The 19,098-nt window shown below is 40.1% G+C and overlaps 1 protein-coding gene and 2 long non-coding RNA genes across 4 annotated transcripts; all 3 read left to right on the top strand.

The window, feature by feature from the left end:
• Window positions 1-783: 783 nt before the first annotated feature.
• LOC308074211 lies at window positions 784-1,969 on the top strand. Its single transcript, XR_013932072.1, has 3 exons — window positions 784-866; window positions 1,136-1,194; window positions 1,798-1,969. It is a non-coding gene; the product is annotated as an uncharacterized lncRNA (long non-coding RNA).
• A 1,130-nt stretch (window positions 1,970-3,099) lies between these two features.
• Window positions 3,100-3,634, top strand: LOC308074313. The gene is made up of 2 exons (XR_013932088.1): window positions 3,100-3,228; window positions 3,310-3,634. It is a non-coding gene; the product is annotated as an uncharacterized lncRNA (long non-coding RNA).
• Window positions 3,635-12,881: 9,247 nt separating this feature from the next.
• Window positions 12,882-18,233, top strand: LOC308074209 (uncharacterized protein). Of its 2 annotated transcripts, none has more exons than XM_080413556.1 (5): window positions 12,882-12,950; window positions 16,704-16,762; window positions 17,379-17,468; window positions 17,843-18,000; window positions 18,087-18,233. In XM_080413556.1, the coding sequence occupies exons 1-5, from the start codon at window positions 12,902-12,904 to the stop codon at window positions 18,115-18,117; spliced, it is 387 nt and encodes a 128-aa protein (XP_080269682.1). In that variant the 5' UTR covers window positions 12,882-12,901; the 3' UTR covers window positions 18,118-18,233. The 2 variants fall into 2 exon arrangements, with proteins under 2 accessions (XP_080269682.1, XP_080269681.1); XM_080413555.1 differs by lacking the exon at window positions 12,882-12,950 and adding an exon at window positions 16,399-16,465.
• Window positions 18,234-19,098: the final 865 nt, after the last annotated feature.

The following is a 19,098-nucleotide window of genomic DNA, read 5'->3' as shown; positions in this document are numbered from 1 at the left end:
AAGGCAGTTTTCTAATGCTTTTGAGTTTTTCTTTTGTATTTTAGCCTTGAAAATTCCAAAGTACTCCAACATTGAACTATAGGAGGACAGGGCTCATTCAGTCACTCTCAGCAGAGGTCTCTTAGTACAGTCTTAGTACCTACCATGCTACCTGCTCCAGAAATGTTTTCCTCCTGCTTTAACTATCAACAGACAACGATACAAACAAAATATATCAAGATATGCAGTTGAATTTATTTTCGTTTTTATATACAGGTAAATCGTTGCTGTTGCATGTCTGGATTGTTTATGGAGCAGTGTTGAGCACAATGGAAACAAGCGTCTGGCCTTTTTGTGATGAATTCATTTGGCTTCACCAAAGGAAGAGCAATTTCAATAGCTCTCTGCGTAAAGACACTCTACACATGGTTCAAAGGACCTGAGTTCAAGTCCAACAAATACTAGATCTATATTTTGAAGAAGCTTGAAATTTCTTTGACAATTTATTAATACTTTTGAAAGTTTTTAACACAAATCGTTCTTATGGGGCCTTATGAGTATGTGTACTTTACCTTTTAAATTTTTTATTAACTGATGACTTTCACTTAGAGTTCTCAAATTCGGGACTTAATTTTCAGGCCCGTTGAGAACTCTAATAGAGGCGCCGTCAGGCTGAAACCACTTTTCAAGAAATGGAAAAAACACAATGTCCTCTGATCAGTCATGTGTGGTTTGAGGTTAGAAGTGATGAGACCATTCTCCCCCCGCCCTCCCACTCCCCCCCCCCCCCCCCCATAATAATCATAATTCAATTCACCACATTGCTGCAACCATGAAGATGGCTTGGGCTTGGGTCCTGCTTGCCGGTACTCTGTTGATGTGTTCAGGTATGCTTTTCCTACGTTAGAATTTATGATTTAGAGTTTTCTTTAGATATTTAACAGCATATTATGTGGTGCTCTATCTGCTACAGTTGGCTTGATAGATAGATAGGTCATGTTGCCATTGCAGACTACTGTGCTTTTATAAATGTATCATTTTGCATGTTACATTAGGACATTACACAGGTGTGGGAATGTGTGCCTAATTGTAAGATGTTGTAGTCTCTGTGGGTCTAACTTTTACAGCTTTCTTTTTTTTCTTTTGGTCTGCACAGCCATGACGATTGGTCATGATGACCTTGAGGAAGAGGAAACTTCAGCAGATGGGAGCCTGGTAAATGAAATGATTAAATTAAATAAAAAAAAACACATATGACCCATATGCAAAACGAATATTGATTCATGGAGACATATTATAACCATTACAACTAGTGTTTTAACAGCTTAAAGGAGTAGTTCACCCAAAAAAAATCTTATTTTCTATCAATTACACACCCCATGAAGCCTTGAATTCATCTTTTTGTTTTTGTCGCATTCCTGAGCCAATAATTTGTTGAACAGGAGACTCAAAAGAGTCTCCTATACTGACCAGCCACCCCGTCATCAAATTATTGGCTCAGGAATGCGACAAAAACTAAAAAATCTCCATGAATTCAAGGCTTCATGGGGTGTGTGATTGATAGAAAATAAATTATTTTTTGTGTGATTGATTGAAAAGAAGCAATTTTTAGGGTGAACTACTCCTTTAATGAGCTTATCTCTTTTGATGCGTTTTTATACAGTAAGTGAACATTGTGTCCCAAAGGTATAAAAAAGACAAAACATATTGCATGTTTCCATCCACCTTGTAATCATAATCTAAATAATTATCTTAACAGTAGGAAATGGCTGAACTAAACATTACTACTGTAACATTCTATTCTACTTTCATTTCCAGCCAGGTGATCCAATGATTACAGGCAAAATTAAATGCAAGGTCTGCAAGTGGGTTCTGAAGAAAGTGCAACAAGATGTCTCGGATGACAGCAATGTAGAGGTAAACACCATGACACAACCTCAATTATGTTATATCTGCTGTTCAAGATACTGCAGGATGGACGAACATCTACAGTTTGATCCTTGGGCATCACCATGGTTCTTATGTTGTAAAGCAGTGGTTCTCAGACTTTTTAATTTTAAGGACCCCATAACAACCCTCCCCCTCCACTCACAACTTGGTTCCCTTTACGCAAATGCCACACCTGCTGCCCGAAATCTGGGTGTGATTTTTGACTCCGACCTCTCTTTTAACAGACAAGTAACGACAGTTGTTCAATCCTGCAGCCTGCTACTTTCAGCTGAGGAAAATTGCAAGAATCTAGTCATTTCTGTCAGCCCCCGACCTCGAAAAGGTCATTCATGCACTTATATCATCACGCCTTGATTACTGCAACTCCCTCTACTCCGGCCTTAGCAAGACAGTCATATCCCGCCTACAACTGATACAGAACTCTGCTGCTAGACTGCTCACTGGTACGAAAAAACTGGACCATATCACACCCATACTAGCTGCCCTTCAATGGCTGCCTGTGAGCTCCAGGAGTGATTTAACATTTTTACTTATTACTTATAAAGCCCTGCATGGATTGGCCCCTACTTATATCTCTAATATGTTGTCCCCTTCTAAGTCTGAGCGCATTCTTAGATCCTCAAATAAAGCCCTCCTTGAGGTCCCTTTTACTTACCTAGTAACCCGGGGGGATCGGGCCTTCGCCGCCCGGGCACCTAGGCTGTGGAACGCACTGCAAGGTTAGCACCATCCGTGCCTCTGTTTAAGTCACTTCTGAAAACCTACCTCTACACTAAGTGTTTTTCCTAATTGTTTTTATATGACTGTATACACTGTAATGTTGTTTTTCTAATTTAATGTTTTGCTTTGTTGTCTGGTGTTTTTATTTTTGCTCTGTGCAGCACTTTGGAACTTTGTTTGGAAAGGTGCTATACAAATAAAATTCATTATCATTATCATTCATTATAACTCCAAGAGCGTACAATGGAACCACATGGACCCGGGTCCATTTGGTTCCATGTGTACACGCTCAGAGTTACAGGAACCCCCTCTGGAAACCCGGAGGGTTCCTGGACCCCACTTTGAGAACCACTGTTGTAGAGACGTCTTTGATAATAAAATGGACATTTCTATTTATCTGGACTTTTGAACATTTCCATTACAGAAGCTGACACAAAAGCTCCATCAGATCTGTGGCAAAATCCCATTTGGAAAAGATATATGCAGGAAATATGTCCAGAAGTACTTCCTAAAGCTGGTAGACGGGCTTGCTGCAGCTGAAGATGTGAGAACCATCTGTGTCAACGTCAAGATGTGCAAGTAAGATTTTATCACTAGTGTTTAAAATGATTAGTATTTTTATGTCTTTTGTTCACCTACTATCTGTTGTGTATATTTTAGGCCAAAGGAGCTTTTGGACCTGAGCTACTAAAGAAGCCTCCTGGGTCCACAACACGCGATAGCCAGAACTATGAATAACTCTGGTTATTAATCAGCTGATCTGAGAACACAATTCAAATGATCATGACCTGATGAAGATGTACTGACATCGAAATGCATCGAAATGCTCTTTTTTACCTGCATCCTGCTATTAAAAAGTCTAACTGTCCGAGATGCTCCTGTGCCTTCCTTCCTAACAATTAAAATTCTGTCAGCTTTACCTGATTTCAATGTATGAGTATTATGTATATGATTCAAATGAAATCAATAAATTCCTGTTGCAATTTTTTGTTTGAGGTTATTAACTTACGTTGCTGGTTGACTAGGGTTCATGGCAGTTATATGAAATCTCCAGGGCCAGTATATTCTATTTCCCTCACAATGAAGCAGACACACTGGCACATAAAGGGCTCTCTAAAAAACGAAACAAAGATGAAACATGAAATGAGAACCACAATAAAGACGTTGATGCATCTGCTAAAAAAGGATGTGGGTGATGTGTATATACTACACTAGTTTCCCCATACCTGCCAACCTCAGACCGTCTGATAACAGGAGATTTTTTCCCAGGGGGGGGGGAACTAGTGGGGGGGGGGGCTCTTGACCACGCTGGGGGTCCCCCCCCCCACAGGAAATTTTTAACAGAGTACCGGTAGATGTAATTTCCAGATTTGGGGATTTTGGGAGTTTGACACTTTTATCAGGCTTTACTTACATAGGATCCATTAAAAAGTTAAAAGTAGCAATAAAAGAGCCATATTTAATAATAACATTTTGCTAGGGACCCCCTGGAACCCCCCCAAGGACCCCTGGGGGTTGAGAACCAATGCTTAACGCTTTTTGAAAGTCCTGAAAAAAATAAAAAGACTCGCGCAACAAAAATCCGGTTTACTTCCCGTATCTGCTTAGTCTCGCGTCTCGCGTAACTATCTGCGTGAAGTGGGCGGACGCCTTTTTAGGAGACCAGAAGCAGGTTGGCGTCCGCCCACCTGCAGATACGGGAAGTAAACCGGAGTTGTGTCTTGCCAAATTATGTTGCACAAGTCTTGTTTTTTTTGTCTATCTGCTGTTTTTGCTATTTTAGAATGTTTATGCTGAAAAGTAACAGTTTTGGCCATAATGAGGTTTCCGCCCGACAGACAATATATTTATATTTATATTGTACATGCAAAATTGCTGCTATACGAAAACGTATTGTTAATGCACTGTTTCTTATTTTTATTTTCATTTGTAATAAAATGTCACTGATATCACAAGGTATTCTTCATTTTACGTATGGTCCAGTATATTATTAATTCATATCAGTCACTGTATTCCAGTGGGGCAAGGCATTCTACTGTAAGTCTTAAACAAAATATATAAAACATAACCCTAACCCTCAACAGTGGGATAGACATCAATATGGTAACGTCTTATGCAAATGAGCCATGCGGTCGAATGTAAACAAATCGCTAGTGCACCCTGGATCTGTCATGACCATCATGGATGAACTTCAACCTGGTGTTTGCACTTTCTCCATTTTGACCGGTTCATTCATCTACATAAACGTTCGGATTTCAAACACAATTTTTGACCCTGGCCAGGGTCACACCTGCCAACCTCAGACCGTCTGATAACAGGAGATTTTTTTTGGGGAGATTATTCCTTCAGAATCTGTCCAAAAAACACGCAAATTGGTACACAGTATCTCCATAGTCATGTGATTCTGATGGATCTGTCCTATATTTCATATTCCATCCTATTTGGCTTCCAGTGGCTTCCAAAGTTTGCAGGATTGGTCAGTTTTGAACAAAATGCCTCAAAACATGAACGCAGTGTGCAATTTTCCTTCATGCGAGGCGGCCTTTTTGAAAAAACGTTATCCCCGCATAATTATGCGCCATTTTGCTGTAAAATTATGCGATCGCAAAATCGCATTTTTCTGGAGGGTCTAACTTGTATGACACATCAGCTAAGTGTGGTGGTCTAAGCATCAGACTCTCAGTGCAGAGATTACATGTTCAAATTTCAGTCATTCTGTGGTTCATTGCTTTTCAACATTACTAATTAAACGCTGACATATAAACACTTCAAGACTACAAAGAGATATACCATGGGAGTGGCTGAGAGATGGGGTAGTGGTCTAAAGGTCGGACTTTCAGCACATAGATTCCATGTTCAAATCCCAGTTCTCCCATACTTCAAAGATGTAGTACTTTGACATTTTCAAGGCCAAAATACAAAAAAAGCAAGTCAAAACCACAAAGAGACATGTGAAGGGAGTGGCTAAGAGATGGGGTGGTGGTCTGAAGGTCGGACTCTCAGCACAGAGGTTCCATGTTCAAGTCCCATATTTTAAAGTTGTAGTACTTTGAAATTTTCAAGGCCAAAAAGCAAGTCAAGAGCACGAAGAGACATGTGAAGGGAGTCGTTGAGAGATGGGGTGGTAGTCTAAAGGTCAGACTCTCAGCACAGAGGTTCCATGTTCAAATCCCAGTCGTCCCATACTTCAAAGTTGTAGTACTTTGAAATTTTCAAGGCCAAAATACAAAAAAGCAAGTCAAAAGCACGAAGAGACACCTGCTGAGGGCCCAAAGGTGTGTTGGCCCAGTGGTGTGGTGTGCTTGATCGGTTGCCTCTGCTACAGACAGTTCGCAGGTTCAAGTCCCATGCCATCAATGTACTGGAGGACCATCGGTGGGACCGTGTCCCTCCCCTGTTTCCTGATAGTTAAAGGTGGGGGGTTATGTCTGAAAGAACTCTGCCCAGCTAAGGTTTTACAGAGGGACACTCGAACTCATTCAGAGTCACCGAGGCTCCATGTGCCTCAAAGGCTCTGAGTGCCGCCGATGTGTCTTCGGTGTTTTTGGCGTTCTCAGTGCTCTCAGTGTTTATCCACCAGATGGCCCTGTTCGCAAACCAGTGATACCATACAAGTCCTTCAGAGGCACCAAGGCAGCAAAACCATGTGATCCCCAAAAGGCACCCTGCTGAGCTTCTACGGAAGGGGTCGGGAGTGTAATCAGCCCGATGAGTTTACGAAATGTATTTCTGTAAAACCTTAGCTGGGCAGAGTTCTTTCAGACATAACCCCCCACATTTAACTATCAGGAAACAGGGGAGGGATGCGGTCCCACCGATGGTCCTCCAGTACATTGATGGCATGGGACTTGAACCTGCGAACTGTCTGTAGCAGAGGCAACCGATCAAGCACACCACACCACTGCGCCAACGCACCTTTGGGCCGTCAGCAGGTGTCTCTTCGTGCTTTTGACTTGCTTTTTTGTATTTTGGCCTTGAAAATTTCAAAGTACTACAACTTTGAAGTATGGGACAACTGGGATTTGAACATGGAACCTCTGTGCTGAGAGACCGACCTTTAGACTACCACCCCATCTCCCAGCCACTCCCTTCACATGTCTCTTCGTGCTCTTGACTTGCTTTTTGGCCTTGAAAATTTCAAAGTACTACAACTTTAAAATATGGGGCTTGAACATGGAACCTCTGTGCTGAGAGTCCGACCTTCAGACCACCACCCCATCTCTCAGCCACTCCCTTAACAGATCTCTTTGTGATTTTGACTTGCTTTTTTGTATTTTGGCCTTGAAAATGTCAAAGTACTACAACTTTGAAGTATGGGACAACTGGGTTTTGAACATGGAACTTCTGTGCTGAGAGTCCAACCTTTAGACCACTACCCCATCTCTCAGGCACTCCCATGGTATATCTCTTTGTAGTCTTGAAGTGTTTATATGTCAGCCTTCAGTTAGTAAAGTTGAAAAGCAATGAATCATAGAATGACTCGGATTTGAACATCGCATCTCCATGCACAGAGTCTGATCTTTAGACCGCTACACCATCTCTCAGCCACTCCCATCGTATGTCTCTTTGTACTCTTGAAGTGTTTATACCAGGGGTGTCAAACTCATTTTGGTGTCCGGGCAAGATTGGTCAAATGGTGACTTGAGGTGGGCAGGAACCAGTTGCGGACGCACATGCGCGCTCACACGCATTCAGTTATACAGCATTGTTTTTCAATCTGTTGTCTTGTCTCAGAAAACAAACAATGCAATTTGTAACAATAATAATAATAATAATAATAATTATTATTATTATTATTATTATTATTATTATTATTATTATTATTATTATTATTATTATTATTACAATTATTATTATAAACCATTTTAAGTAGAATGATTTGAAGTTAAACAATACCTGGTAATGTGTGTGGGTGGTTAAATAATTACATTTATAGAACAGTGGTGTAAAGTAACTAATTACATTTACTCAAGTACTGTACCTAAGTAAAGATTTGACGTATTTTTACTTTACTAGAGTATTTCCAATTTCCAGAACTTTCTACTCCACTACATCTAAGTCACTGCTATAACTACAGTATATCACTTTAAAAAATGTTTTATGAAGATTAGCTACTTTAATTATTTACATTTACAAAAATAGCAGATCTACAAGCTCATAGTGTGGCACTCAGTGCCGCACTATGAGCTTGTATATCTGCTATTTTTGAATAGCCAAATAAATCTTAAAATGACACAGATGCTTTCCACAGAGAGAGATTATTGGGCAGGAAACCTTGACCATTACAAATATATAAATCTTTGGCCTACAAATATATACACTTGGGTCAGTGCAATGAATGGAGGAGTCTGAAAACCTTCCCAGAGTAAAACTTATTTGGTAAGTATATTTGGTACCCAATACACTTCTAATATCTGATAATAATATCTAATAATCTGATCCTGATAGCACTATTGCGGACGCATGCGCTGTTGCCCACTACAGACGAACACCAAAACTCTCGCCCCAAAACAGTCACCCCGGGGGAAATCCGGTGATATTCACCTGGTATTCCTAAACGTAACCTCATTAAACTATGCCTAAACCTAACCTTATTCCTAAACGTAACCTCAGTAAAACTAATAATATGGCTAACCGTAAACTTATTTCTAACCTTATCCTCAGTAAAACAAATACAGGAGTACAAGAACCGCTTGTCAGCGAAAAGAAATGGGGGCGAGCGTGTATTGGGGCGAGTTTTCCGGTTATATTATATTGACGGCACGGCGGCTTGAAGTTGCAAGAGATTCTCTCTGTATGTTGACACAAACACACTGGAGCGATTTAGAAGCATTTTATAAGAAAACGAACACTTATGTTGATTTAACGTTAGTAGGCCTGTATGTGTTTTATTGTTGGACATGCGGCAGGTTATAACATGGGCTTGACAGCCCCCCTCTTCTTCGCAGTTTGGCGGATCTGCTGAACGCCATATCGGCCCGCTCAGACCCACGGCACTTTCATCCCTGAGTAGGCTACCTGCCAGGGGAGTACATGTGATGGCCCCATGAAGACAAAGCCACACATTTGCATTCCTATGGGCGAGGGTCGATTGGCTGTGTGTCCGCAGCGGACTATGAGTTTAAGGCAGCGGCAGCCTGAGCCCATGTTATTGTTCTCGAGGGGCTGGGTTCACACCTTCTTCAAACGGCGCGGAACACCTCAGCAGTACTCGCGGACCAAAATTGGGACGTTTGCCAGGGTTGTTAAACACTGTGTTAGATGTAGTATCAATTTACTATTTTTAAAAGTATTTCGCGGGCCGCTATGGACCTTTCCGCGGGCCGCGAGTTTGACAAGTCTGGTTTATACTGTATGTCAGCGTTCAGTTAGTAAAGTTGAAAAGCAATGAACCATAGAATGCCTTGGATTTGAACATGGCATCTCTGTGCTGAGAGTCTGATCTTTAGACCGCTACACCATCTCTCAGCCACTCCCATCGGACATCTCTTTGTAGTCTTGAAGTGTTATATGTCAGCCTTCAGTTAGTAAAGTTGAAAAGCAATGAAACATAGAATGACTGGGATTTGAACATGGCATCTCCATGCCGAGAGTCTGATCTTCAGACCGCTACACCATCTCTCAGTCACTCCCATCCTATGTCTCTTTGTACTGTGGAAGTGTTTATATGTCAGCCTTCAGTTAGTAAAGTTGAAAAGCAATGAACCATAGAATGACTGGGATTTGAACATGGAATCTCTGCACTGAGACACCATCTCTCAGCCACTCCCATCATATGTCTCTTTGTACTCTTGAAGTGTTTATATGTACGCCTTCAGTTAGTAAAGTTGAAATACGTCAGCATATAGAGAGCTTCATCATGTAACTTTACTATTCTACCCCAAATTTGTCTTTTAGTGCTTTTTAGTTACTTTTTTGTAGTTTAGCTGGCAAAACGTGACAATTGAAACTCTCTGCTGAAAGACTGAGTATTACTACACCATTACTCAGTACCTTTGAAGTTTATAATTTCACATTCAACTACAGTAGGTCTGGAACTTGAACATGGAAACCCAGTGCTGAGAGTTCGAGCATTAGTCCACTACACCATCACATGTTTAATGTATAGAAGTAGTCTTCTAGTGCTTTAAATTGTTCTTTTGGACTGACCAGCAAAGCCTAGCTTCCCAGCTTGGCTTTGCTGGTCATTCCAGCCAGCCAGCTAGTTACTTTACACCACTGTTGTTCTTTAAATCTAATTATTTTGCTTGAAGAATTCTGTCACTATAGTGAAAACGTGTTGTTTTTAATGTCAATAATTAAAGTAGCTAATAGCTATTCTTCTTCATAATATTTTTTTTTCAAAGTGATATACTGTAGTAGCAGTGACTGAGACAACAGACTGAAAAACAATGCTGTATAACTGAATGCGTGTGAGTGTGCATGCATAACTGGTTGCGGCCCACATCAAGTCACCTTTTGACCAATGTGGCCCGCACCCCAAAATGAGTTCGACACCCCTGCTATACAGGGTATCTGCACATTTCTAAAGTGACAGACTATACATTAAAATGGTCAAACATTGGCAAAATTGTCTTCTGTCATTCACGGGGGAAAACTCTAAATGATAAAATTAGATTAATTGGAATGATTGGATTTGTTTTGACCAAAGATTTGACTATTGACATCATTATAGTCTCCGCCAGGCTGAAAGGCATGGCAAGAGAGTATGTTTTTCCCCCTGTCCGTCCGTCCGTCCGTCTGTGTGTCTGTGTGTGTGTCCGTGTGTCCTGTCCGTGTGTTACCAGCTAATCTCCGGCACCGTTGGCCCGGTCGCTGCGAAACTGTGCACACCCACTCCCTGGATGCCAATTCAGAACCTCTGCCCCACATTTTTCACATGGGCCTGTCATAGCGCCACCAGGAGGCCGATTTGTGCAAAACCCATTTTTTCCCATTACACCTACAGCTTTGAACCAAACGTCATGCAAATCGGTACACAGTATCTCTATAGTCATGTGATCAACCCGGCTGATTTGCATTTTTAACTATAACTGCACCATAGAGGCCAAGGAAAAACATCTGCACTGCATTCTTCACATCTGCTTTTTACAGCGCCACCAGGAGGTCGACTTATGTAAAATAAATTTTTGGAGATTATTCCTTCAGATTCTGTCCAAAAAACACGCACATTGGTACACTGTATCTCCATAGTCATGTGATTCTGATGGATCTGTCCGAATATTTCATATTCCATCCTATTTGGCTTACAGTGGCTTCCAAAGTTTGCAGGATTGGTCAGTTTTGAACAAAATGCCTCAAAACATGAACGCAGTAGGCCGAGGAAGAAATGCCCCCTTTTCACATTCACATTGGCCTGTTATAGCGCCACCAGCAGGTCTAATTAAGCAAAACACATCTTTGGAACAAAATGCCTCTAATCATGAATGCAGTGTCCGATTGAAAGGCCTAAGAAGAAATGCCACCCTTTTCACATTGGCCTATTATAGCGCCACCAGGAGGCCACAATAGCCTACCTGACCTGGCGGAGACCTGTGCTCCGAGGAGCACTTTTCTAGTTTGTGGTGAATTAATTTAGTTCCATATGTGGACCAAGTTCAATAGCTCTCTGTGTAAAGACACTCTATACATGATCCATAGGTCCTGGGTTCAAATCCCACAAACACTTGATCTATATTTTGAAGAAGCTTGACATTTCTTTGACAATTTATTAATACTTTTGAACGTTTTTAACACACATTTTTCTAATGGGGCCTTATGAGTAGCCTATGTGTATTTTTATTAACTGATGACTTTCACTTAGAGTTCTCAAATTCTGCCCGAACTCGACCCAACGTTTTCGGGCCGGGCCTGGATGGAAATGTATGCTAATTAGTCGGGCCGGGCCGGGCCGAGCCTTGGGTTCCATGAAAAAATAAATATATATGTATATCTTTTATTTTTTTTTATTTTTTTTGGGGGGGGGGGGTTTCGGGCCTAAAATTATGGTAATTGTTTGGGTCGGTTAGGGCCCTGCTAGGGCCGGGCCTTAATTTGCAGGCTCGTTGACTCTAATGTAGTCGCTGTCAGGCTGAAACCGGATACTTTTCATGAAATGGAAAAAAGAACCTGTGTGCCTGTGTTCCAATAGATTCCATAATCATTGAGTCACAAACTCTTTTCATCGTTTAAATATTTATAAAACCCACAGACAGACTTTAACCACTCTCACTATCATTTTCTAAATATAAAAAAAATAGCTAAATTAACTGATCTACAAGGTCACAATGGGGTGATGAAGACCTGTCAAGGTCAAAACATGTTGGCAGCCGCCTTGTTTTAATAAAGGCTGTTTCCTTAATTTTACTATTGAGTGCCCGGATCGTCTGTTTTCCTTGTTGATATTTTTGGGCGGTGAAACCGCCCCTATAAGTGAGATTTGGAAAAATGTACATTTTCCTGCGCTGTGATCTGGGCCCAGGAAATTAGTAGAATTATCCTGCGCTGTGATTGGCCAATCACAGCCTATTCAGGACTGTGATTGGCCAGTGTCACATGACACATGTGCATAGCCCTATATAAGCAACCATAACTTGAAAAAAACCAAAATTTGGTTTTTTTCAAGTTATGGTTTTGTCCATCATAAAGAGTGTTTCAATAAATGTATTTATCCTTTGTACATGATTGATCGACTCCATTCAGTATTGTGATTAGCTAGCAAGACACCGCCCACTTCACACAGGGTGTGATTTTTACAGTATATTTGGCTTTTTATACAGCAGGGCACTGTGTGTGTGTAATCAGAACAACAATCTTGATTCCATATGTGTGTGTTTTATGTGGGTCTGTGTGTGTGTGTGTGTGTTTGTGGAGTATGAAGGTGATGTCTTGTACATAAACTGCTGTTAAATAAGCTGTTAAAACATTGAAATATTATCTTGTTGTATTGTATTGCTGTAGCACAGTCTTGCAGAATATGCCACACCAACATTTAGCTGCATGTATGAGTGAGTGACAAATAAACCCTCTTCAATACATGACTCATGACAAATAAACCCTCTTCAATACGTGACTCATGTCATGATGGGTGGTCTTCTCTACAGAACCAAATGTAATGTGTTGAGTGATGAGATCACCCCGCCCCTCTCTATCTGTATCTAGCTGTTTGCAAGGGTGTTAATGTGCAACGCCTCAGTTCTGCTTCATATAAAAGGTGTTTTGAGACCAGAAATGCTCAGACTCTCATAATTCAATTCACCACATTGCTGCAACCATGAAGATGGCTTGGGTCTTGCTTGCCGGTACTCTGTTGATGTGTTCAGGTATGCTTTTCCTATGTTTTTTTTTGTTTCTTTAGATACAGCATATTATGTGGTGCTCTATCAGCTACAGTTGGCTTGATAGATAGGTCATGTTGCCATTGCAGACTACTGTGCTTTTATAATATATATAAAATACAGTTTGATCCTTGGGCATCACCATGGTTCTTATGTTGTAGAGCAGTGGTTCACAGACTTTTACATTTTAAGGACCCCCATAACTCCAAGAGCGTACAAATGGAACCAAATGGTACACATGAAACCACATGGATCTGGGTCAATTTGGTTCCATGTGTACACTCAGAGTTACAGGAACCCCCTCTGGGAACCCTTAGGGTTCCTGGACCCCACTTTGAGAACCACTGTTGTAGAGACGTCTTTGATAATAAAATGGACATTTCTATTTATTTGGACTTTTGAACATTTCCATTACAGAAGGTGACAGAAGAGCTCCATCTCATCTGTGACAAAATCAAATTTGGAAAAAAGATATGCAAGAAATATGTCAAGAAGTACTTCCTAAAGCTGGTAGTGGAGCTAAAGAAAGCTGATACTGTGGAAACCATCTGTGTCAACATCAATATGTGCAAGTAAGTTGTGAAAATGGGATTTTGTCACTAGTGTTTACATGTATTAGTATTTTTTATGTATTTTGTTCACCTACTATCTGTTGTGTATATTTTAGGCCAAAGGAGCTTTTGGACCTGAGCTACTAAAGAAGCTTCCTGGGTCCACAACATGAGATAGCCAGAATATGAATAACTCTGGTTATTTATCAGCTGATCTGAGAACACAATTCAAATTATTGAAATGTTCTCATGCTCTTTTTTACTTGCACCCTGCTATTAAAAAGTCTAACTGTCCGAGATGCTCCTGTGCCTTCCTTCCTAACAATTACAATTCTGTCAGCTTCAAATTAAATCAATAAATTCCTGTTGCAATTTTTTGTTTGAGGTTATTATGGAAGTTCATGTCATTACATTATTACCTATACTGTATAATACTTATGGGTTTGATGGTGATCATTTATCCTTTAGAGTGGTTTGTTACAGTGGAGTTATAGACCAAAAATGAAGCGGCCTGTTATAGCGGCACAATGAGGTCGATTAGAAAAATGTGGGGCAGAAGTTCTTCCTTGGCTTACAGGGAGTGTGCCAAGTTTCACGCTGATTGGTCCAGCGGTGCCAGAGATTAGCTGTTCAGAGACAGAGACACCCACACACACACACACACACACACACACACAGGCAAAAACATATATTGTTCTAAATGAATATTGGGTTGCTGTGGGCAATACTTTCTCACCTGAATCTAGCTATTTTCATTTAAAATCATGTCAAACTGACATTTCCCTTCCAATGACTGAGGGTTTGTTTGTTCCAATGATTCTTTGTCCATAAATGTATTGTAAATACAGTATACCATGAAGCCCATTTCAATCAGAATAAGAAAGATTGTGATCAACTAACGTTCTTAGACAGTATTCACACCATGGAACAATTAACTTTTAATATCTAAATTATCTAAATATATTAATGATCTCAATATTGTATCTCCATTTCTACATGTGTAACACGTAGAATGGTCTGGGATGGTGTGAGAGCCCTCATGTGTATGTTTTGTCGTTGTTATTGTTGAATGTTATGTGATTGTTTCTTGTCATTGTTTGTGCGTTGTGCCTGAGGACCCCGTGGAAGACGAGATGATGCAACTCAAGGGGTTTATCCTCCAATAAAAAATTCAAATAAAAAACCTGTCACTTTTTAAGTCACAGTATTAACCACCAATTTGACCCAGCATTCTCTGTCAGAACAGAACATTCAGCAATTCTATTTTATATTTCAACGTGCACATTTTCCAGGAAGAGAAAGACCGGTCAATTCCATTAGCATGGAATCCCAACCGATGACATCATTGGTAGGCAGGTTTCTGAACTGTCCACCGCCCACCAACGAGATACAGTCAGTAGAGGAATTGTGTCATCATATAATAAGCATTATTGAGACCAGTTGGGCACCGGCCTACACGGAAACGATGCAAGTTGGGAGGGCATGCCCCACCCAGTTATGCAATACCTGTTGTATCGTCTGTCTGTTGGTGTCCCTTTGATGCCCATTTATGGAGTTCCGTGGGACAGAATTTGGCATCTACAACATGAAGGAATGGATCCATCCTGCCTTGTATCAACGTTTCAATTCACGTTTGATGCTCGGTTTGAACTGCAGCAGATCGTCTTGACCATGTCTGCATGCCCAAATGCATTGAGTTGCTGCCATGTAATTGGCTGGTTAGAAATGTGCGTTTATGTGCATTTGGACTAGTGTGCAGTGGTGGACAGTAACGGAGTAAATGTACTTGAGTACTGTACTTGAGTACAGATTCTGAGGATCTGTATTTTACTTTAGTATTAGATTTTTTTGATACATATTACTCTTACTTGAGTACATTTCCAAGACAAATATTTTACTTTTACTCAAGTATATTTCTAGGAAGGCTATAAAGTACTGAGTACTTTTAAGCCCACTCCACATCCACAACAATGTTTCGCCATGCATGTTGCAAGGAGTTGCAACATGCAACTACTTGCAACCATTAACCCCAATGGCAGTTCCAAGGAGTTGCATCGGTGTGGTTGACCTTAAAACAGTTTTGTTGCAAGGAGTTGCGACTAGTTGCATTGGTGCGGTTTGGCCTTTAGGTTGGCTGTTTTTTTTCTTCCCTAAAATGCAATTGGCCTAACTTCTGCTCTCACACTAGCCGTGTTTCTGGCTTCCCCCTCCGCTCGCCTCTTTGTTACATCTTGTATGGGTGTATAGGAGTAAAAGTATTTAGTTCTGGTTCCTCAGTCATTTCTATGTTTTTATAGGTGTTTCTGAAGGCTTTGTATAACATCTACAAGCAAGCACATCAGTGCATGCAGTGCAGGTGGTTTCAGAGAGTTACAGTACTTCTCTGAAACAAGAGTTACAAGGTCCTATAAATTCATTGTGAAAACATTACAGCAATTGATATCAAAATTAAGAAATGTACTTCTACTTTTACTTTAAGTATTTGTACGCATGTACTTTGGAATACTTAAGTATATTTAAAAACAAATACTTTTTTACTCTTACTTGAGTAACATTTTGACTGAGCTACTTTTACTTATAGTGGAGTGAATTTGACCAAGGAGTACTCTTACTCAAGTACTGGGGTCGAGTACTTAGTCCACCTCTGCTAGTGTGGCTAATAAATGGTCAGTGAGTATGCATCTGAAACTCCGAAACGTTAGGACCTAAAGGAAGCAAGTCATGAGCAGAAGAGACATGAGTGGATCCTGGGAGAGAAGTACAAGGAGCTGAAAGATCACCCCCCCCCCTGCCCCACCCCTCTCTCTGTATCTGTTTCCTCAGTTCTGCTTCATATAAAAGGTGTTTTGAGACCAGAAATGCTCAGACCCTCATTATCAATTCACCACATTGCTGCAACCATGAAGATGGCTTGGGTCCTGCTTGCCAGTACTCTGTTGATGTGTTCAGGTATGGTCTTCTTATGTAGATAGATATTTAACAGCATATTATGAATATGTGGTGCTCTATCTGCTACAGTTGGCTTGATAGATAGGTCATGTTGCCATTGCAGACAACTGTGCTTTTATAAATGTATCGTTTTGCATGTTACATTTGGATATCACACAGGTGTGGGACTATGTGCGTAATTGTAGTCTCTGTGGGTCTAACTTTTACAGCTTTCCTTTGTTTCTTTTGTTCTGCACAGCCATGACGATTGGCCATGATGACCTTGAGGAAGAGGAAACTTCAGCAGATGGGAGCCTGGTAAATGAAATGATTACATTATATTAACAAAACAACAACACATATGACCCATATGCAAAAGGAATATTGATTCATGGAGACATATTATAACCACACTATACAACTAGTGTTTTAACAGCTTAAAGGAGTAGTTCACCCCAAAAATTACATATTTTCTATCAATTACACACCCCATGAAGCCTTGAATTTATGGAGAGTTTTTAGTTTTTGTCTTATTCCTGAGCCAATAATTTGAACAGCTCAATTGAGACTCAGTTGAGTCTCCTACTGACCAGCACCCCGTCATCAAATTATTGGCTCAGGAATGCGACAAAAACTCCATGAATTCGTGGGGTGTGTGATTGAAGCTATAAAATAGCTAATAGCTAAAAAGTATTTTTTGGTGTGATTGATAGAAAATAAGTTGTTTTTTGGGTGAACTACTGCTGAGCTTCTCTTTTGGTGCGTTTTTATACAGTGAACATTGTGTACGAAAGGTATAAAAAAGACACACAAAAAACATATTGCATATGTTTCCATCCACCTTGTAATCATAATCTAAATGATTATCTTAACAGTAGGAAATGGCTGAACAAAACATTACTACTGTACCATTCTATGCTACTTTAATTTCCAGCTGGGTGATCCAATGTTGTTCGGCAAATGCAAGATCTGCAAGTTAGTTCTGGAGCAAGTGAAACAATCTGCCTCTCCCAGCAATGTAGAGGTAAACACCATGACACAACCTCAATTATGTTATATCTGCTGTTGAAGACACTGCAGGATGGACGAACATCTACAGTTTGATCCTTCATGGGCATCATTCACCATGGTTCTTATGTTGTAGAGTACTGTTCTCAGACTTTTTTAATTTTAAGGACCCCCATAACTCCAAGAGCGTACAGATGGAACCAAATGGTACACATGGAAGCACATGGACCCGGGTCCATGTGCTTCCATGTGTACACTCAGAGTTACAGGAACCCCCTCTGGGAACCCTGGGTTCCTGGACCCCACTTTGAGAACCACTGTTGTAGAGACGTCTTTGATAATAAAATGGACATTTCTATTTATCTGGACTTTTCAACATTTCCATTACAGAAGCTGACAAAAAAGCTCCTTCGCATGTGTGTCTTTCCAATCAAGTTTGGAAAAATGGAATGCGAGGAATTTCTCGAGAAGAACTTCCTAAAGCTGGTAGATGAGCTTGCTGCAGATGATAGTGTGACGACCATCTGTGTCAACGTCAAGATGTGCACGTAAGTTGTGAAAAATGGGATTTTGTCATTGGTGTTTAAAATTATTAGTATTTTTGTTCACCTACTATCTGTTGTGTATATTTTAGGCCAAAGGAGCTTTTGGACCTGAGCTACTAAAGAAGCTTCCTGGGTCAACAACATGAGATAGAACTATGAATAACTCTGGTTATTAATCAGCTGATCTGAGAACACAATTCAAATGATCATGACCTGATGAAGATGTACTGACATCGAAATGCATCGAAATGCTCTTTTTTACCTGCATCCTGCTATTCCTTCCTAACAATTAAAATTCTGTCAGCTTTACCTGATTTCAATGTATGAGTATTATGTATATGATTCAAATGAAATCAATAAATTCCTATTGCAATTTTTTGTTTGAGGTTATTAACTTACGTTGCTGGTTGACTAGGGTTCATGGTAGCCCTGAAACATAACTGTCATACGAACCATGGCTAGGTTCATGGCATTATTTGAAATCTCCAGGGCCAGTATATTCTATTTCCCTCACAATGAAGCAAACACACTGGCACATATAAGGCTCTCTAAAAACCGAAACAAAGATGAAACATGAAATGAGAACCACAATAAAGACGTTGATGCATCTGCTAAAAAAGGATGTGGGTGATGTGTATATACTACACTAGTTTCCCCATACCTGCCTCTTGAACACGCTGGGTTTTTATTTTTTCTTTCTCCTGTTGATCATAAGTAAGTATTATCACTGTAAAAGACAACTGAATGAGATGCAGATGATGAATTACGGTACAGCTGACTTCTTTGAATGTGTGTGTGTGTGTTAAAGGGGAAATCCACCCATTTTCAATATTTAACTATGTCATTAATATAGCATAAAGGAGTTGTGTGGAAATAAGAAAAAATTAAAAAAAAAATTAACATTGCAAAAAAATGTAACATTGCAAAAAAATTAACATTGCAAATTACACTGTGATGACTCATCATGGTGTAATTTGCAATGTTAATTTTTTTGCAATGTTACATTTTTTTGCAATGTTAATTTTTTTTTAATTTTTTTCTTATTTCCACACAACTCCTTTATGCTATATTAATGACATAGTTAAATATTGAAAATGGGTG

The sequence above is a fragment of the Gymnoscopelus braueri genome (genome assembly GCF_963280865.1).
Source record: "Gymnoscopelus braueri genome assembly, chromosome: 19".
In the NCBI taxonomy this organism is placed as follows: domain Eukaryota; kingdom Metazoa; phylum Chordata; class Actinopteri; order Myctophiformes; family Myctophidae; genus Gymnoscopelus; species Gymnoscopelus braueri.
This window is presented reverse-complemented; position numbering and strand designations above follow the sequence as displayed.

What these genes read in the sequence shown, in the direction of transcription:
- LOC308074209 (XM_080413556.1), top strand. Translation starts at nt 12,902, where the DNA reads ATGAAGATGGCTTGGGTCTTGCTTGCCGGTACTCTGTTGATGTGTTCA. An exon ending in TACTCTGTTGATGTGTTCAG is followed by an intron (nt 12,951 to 16,703) that starts GTATGCTTTTCC and finishes TGTTCTGCACAG; the next exon opens with CCATGACGATTGGCCATGAT. An exon ending in CCTCTCCCAGCAATGTAGAG is followed by an intron (nt 17,469 to 17,842) that starts GTAAACACCATG and finishes TTTCCATTACAG; the next exon opens with AAGCTGACAAAAAAGCTCCT.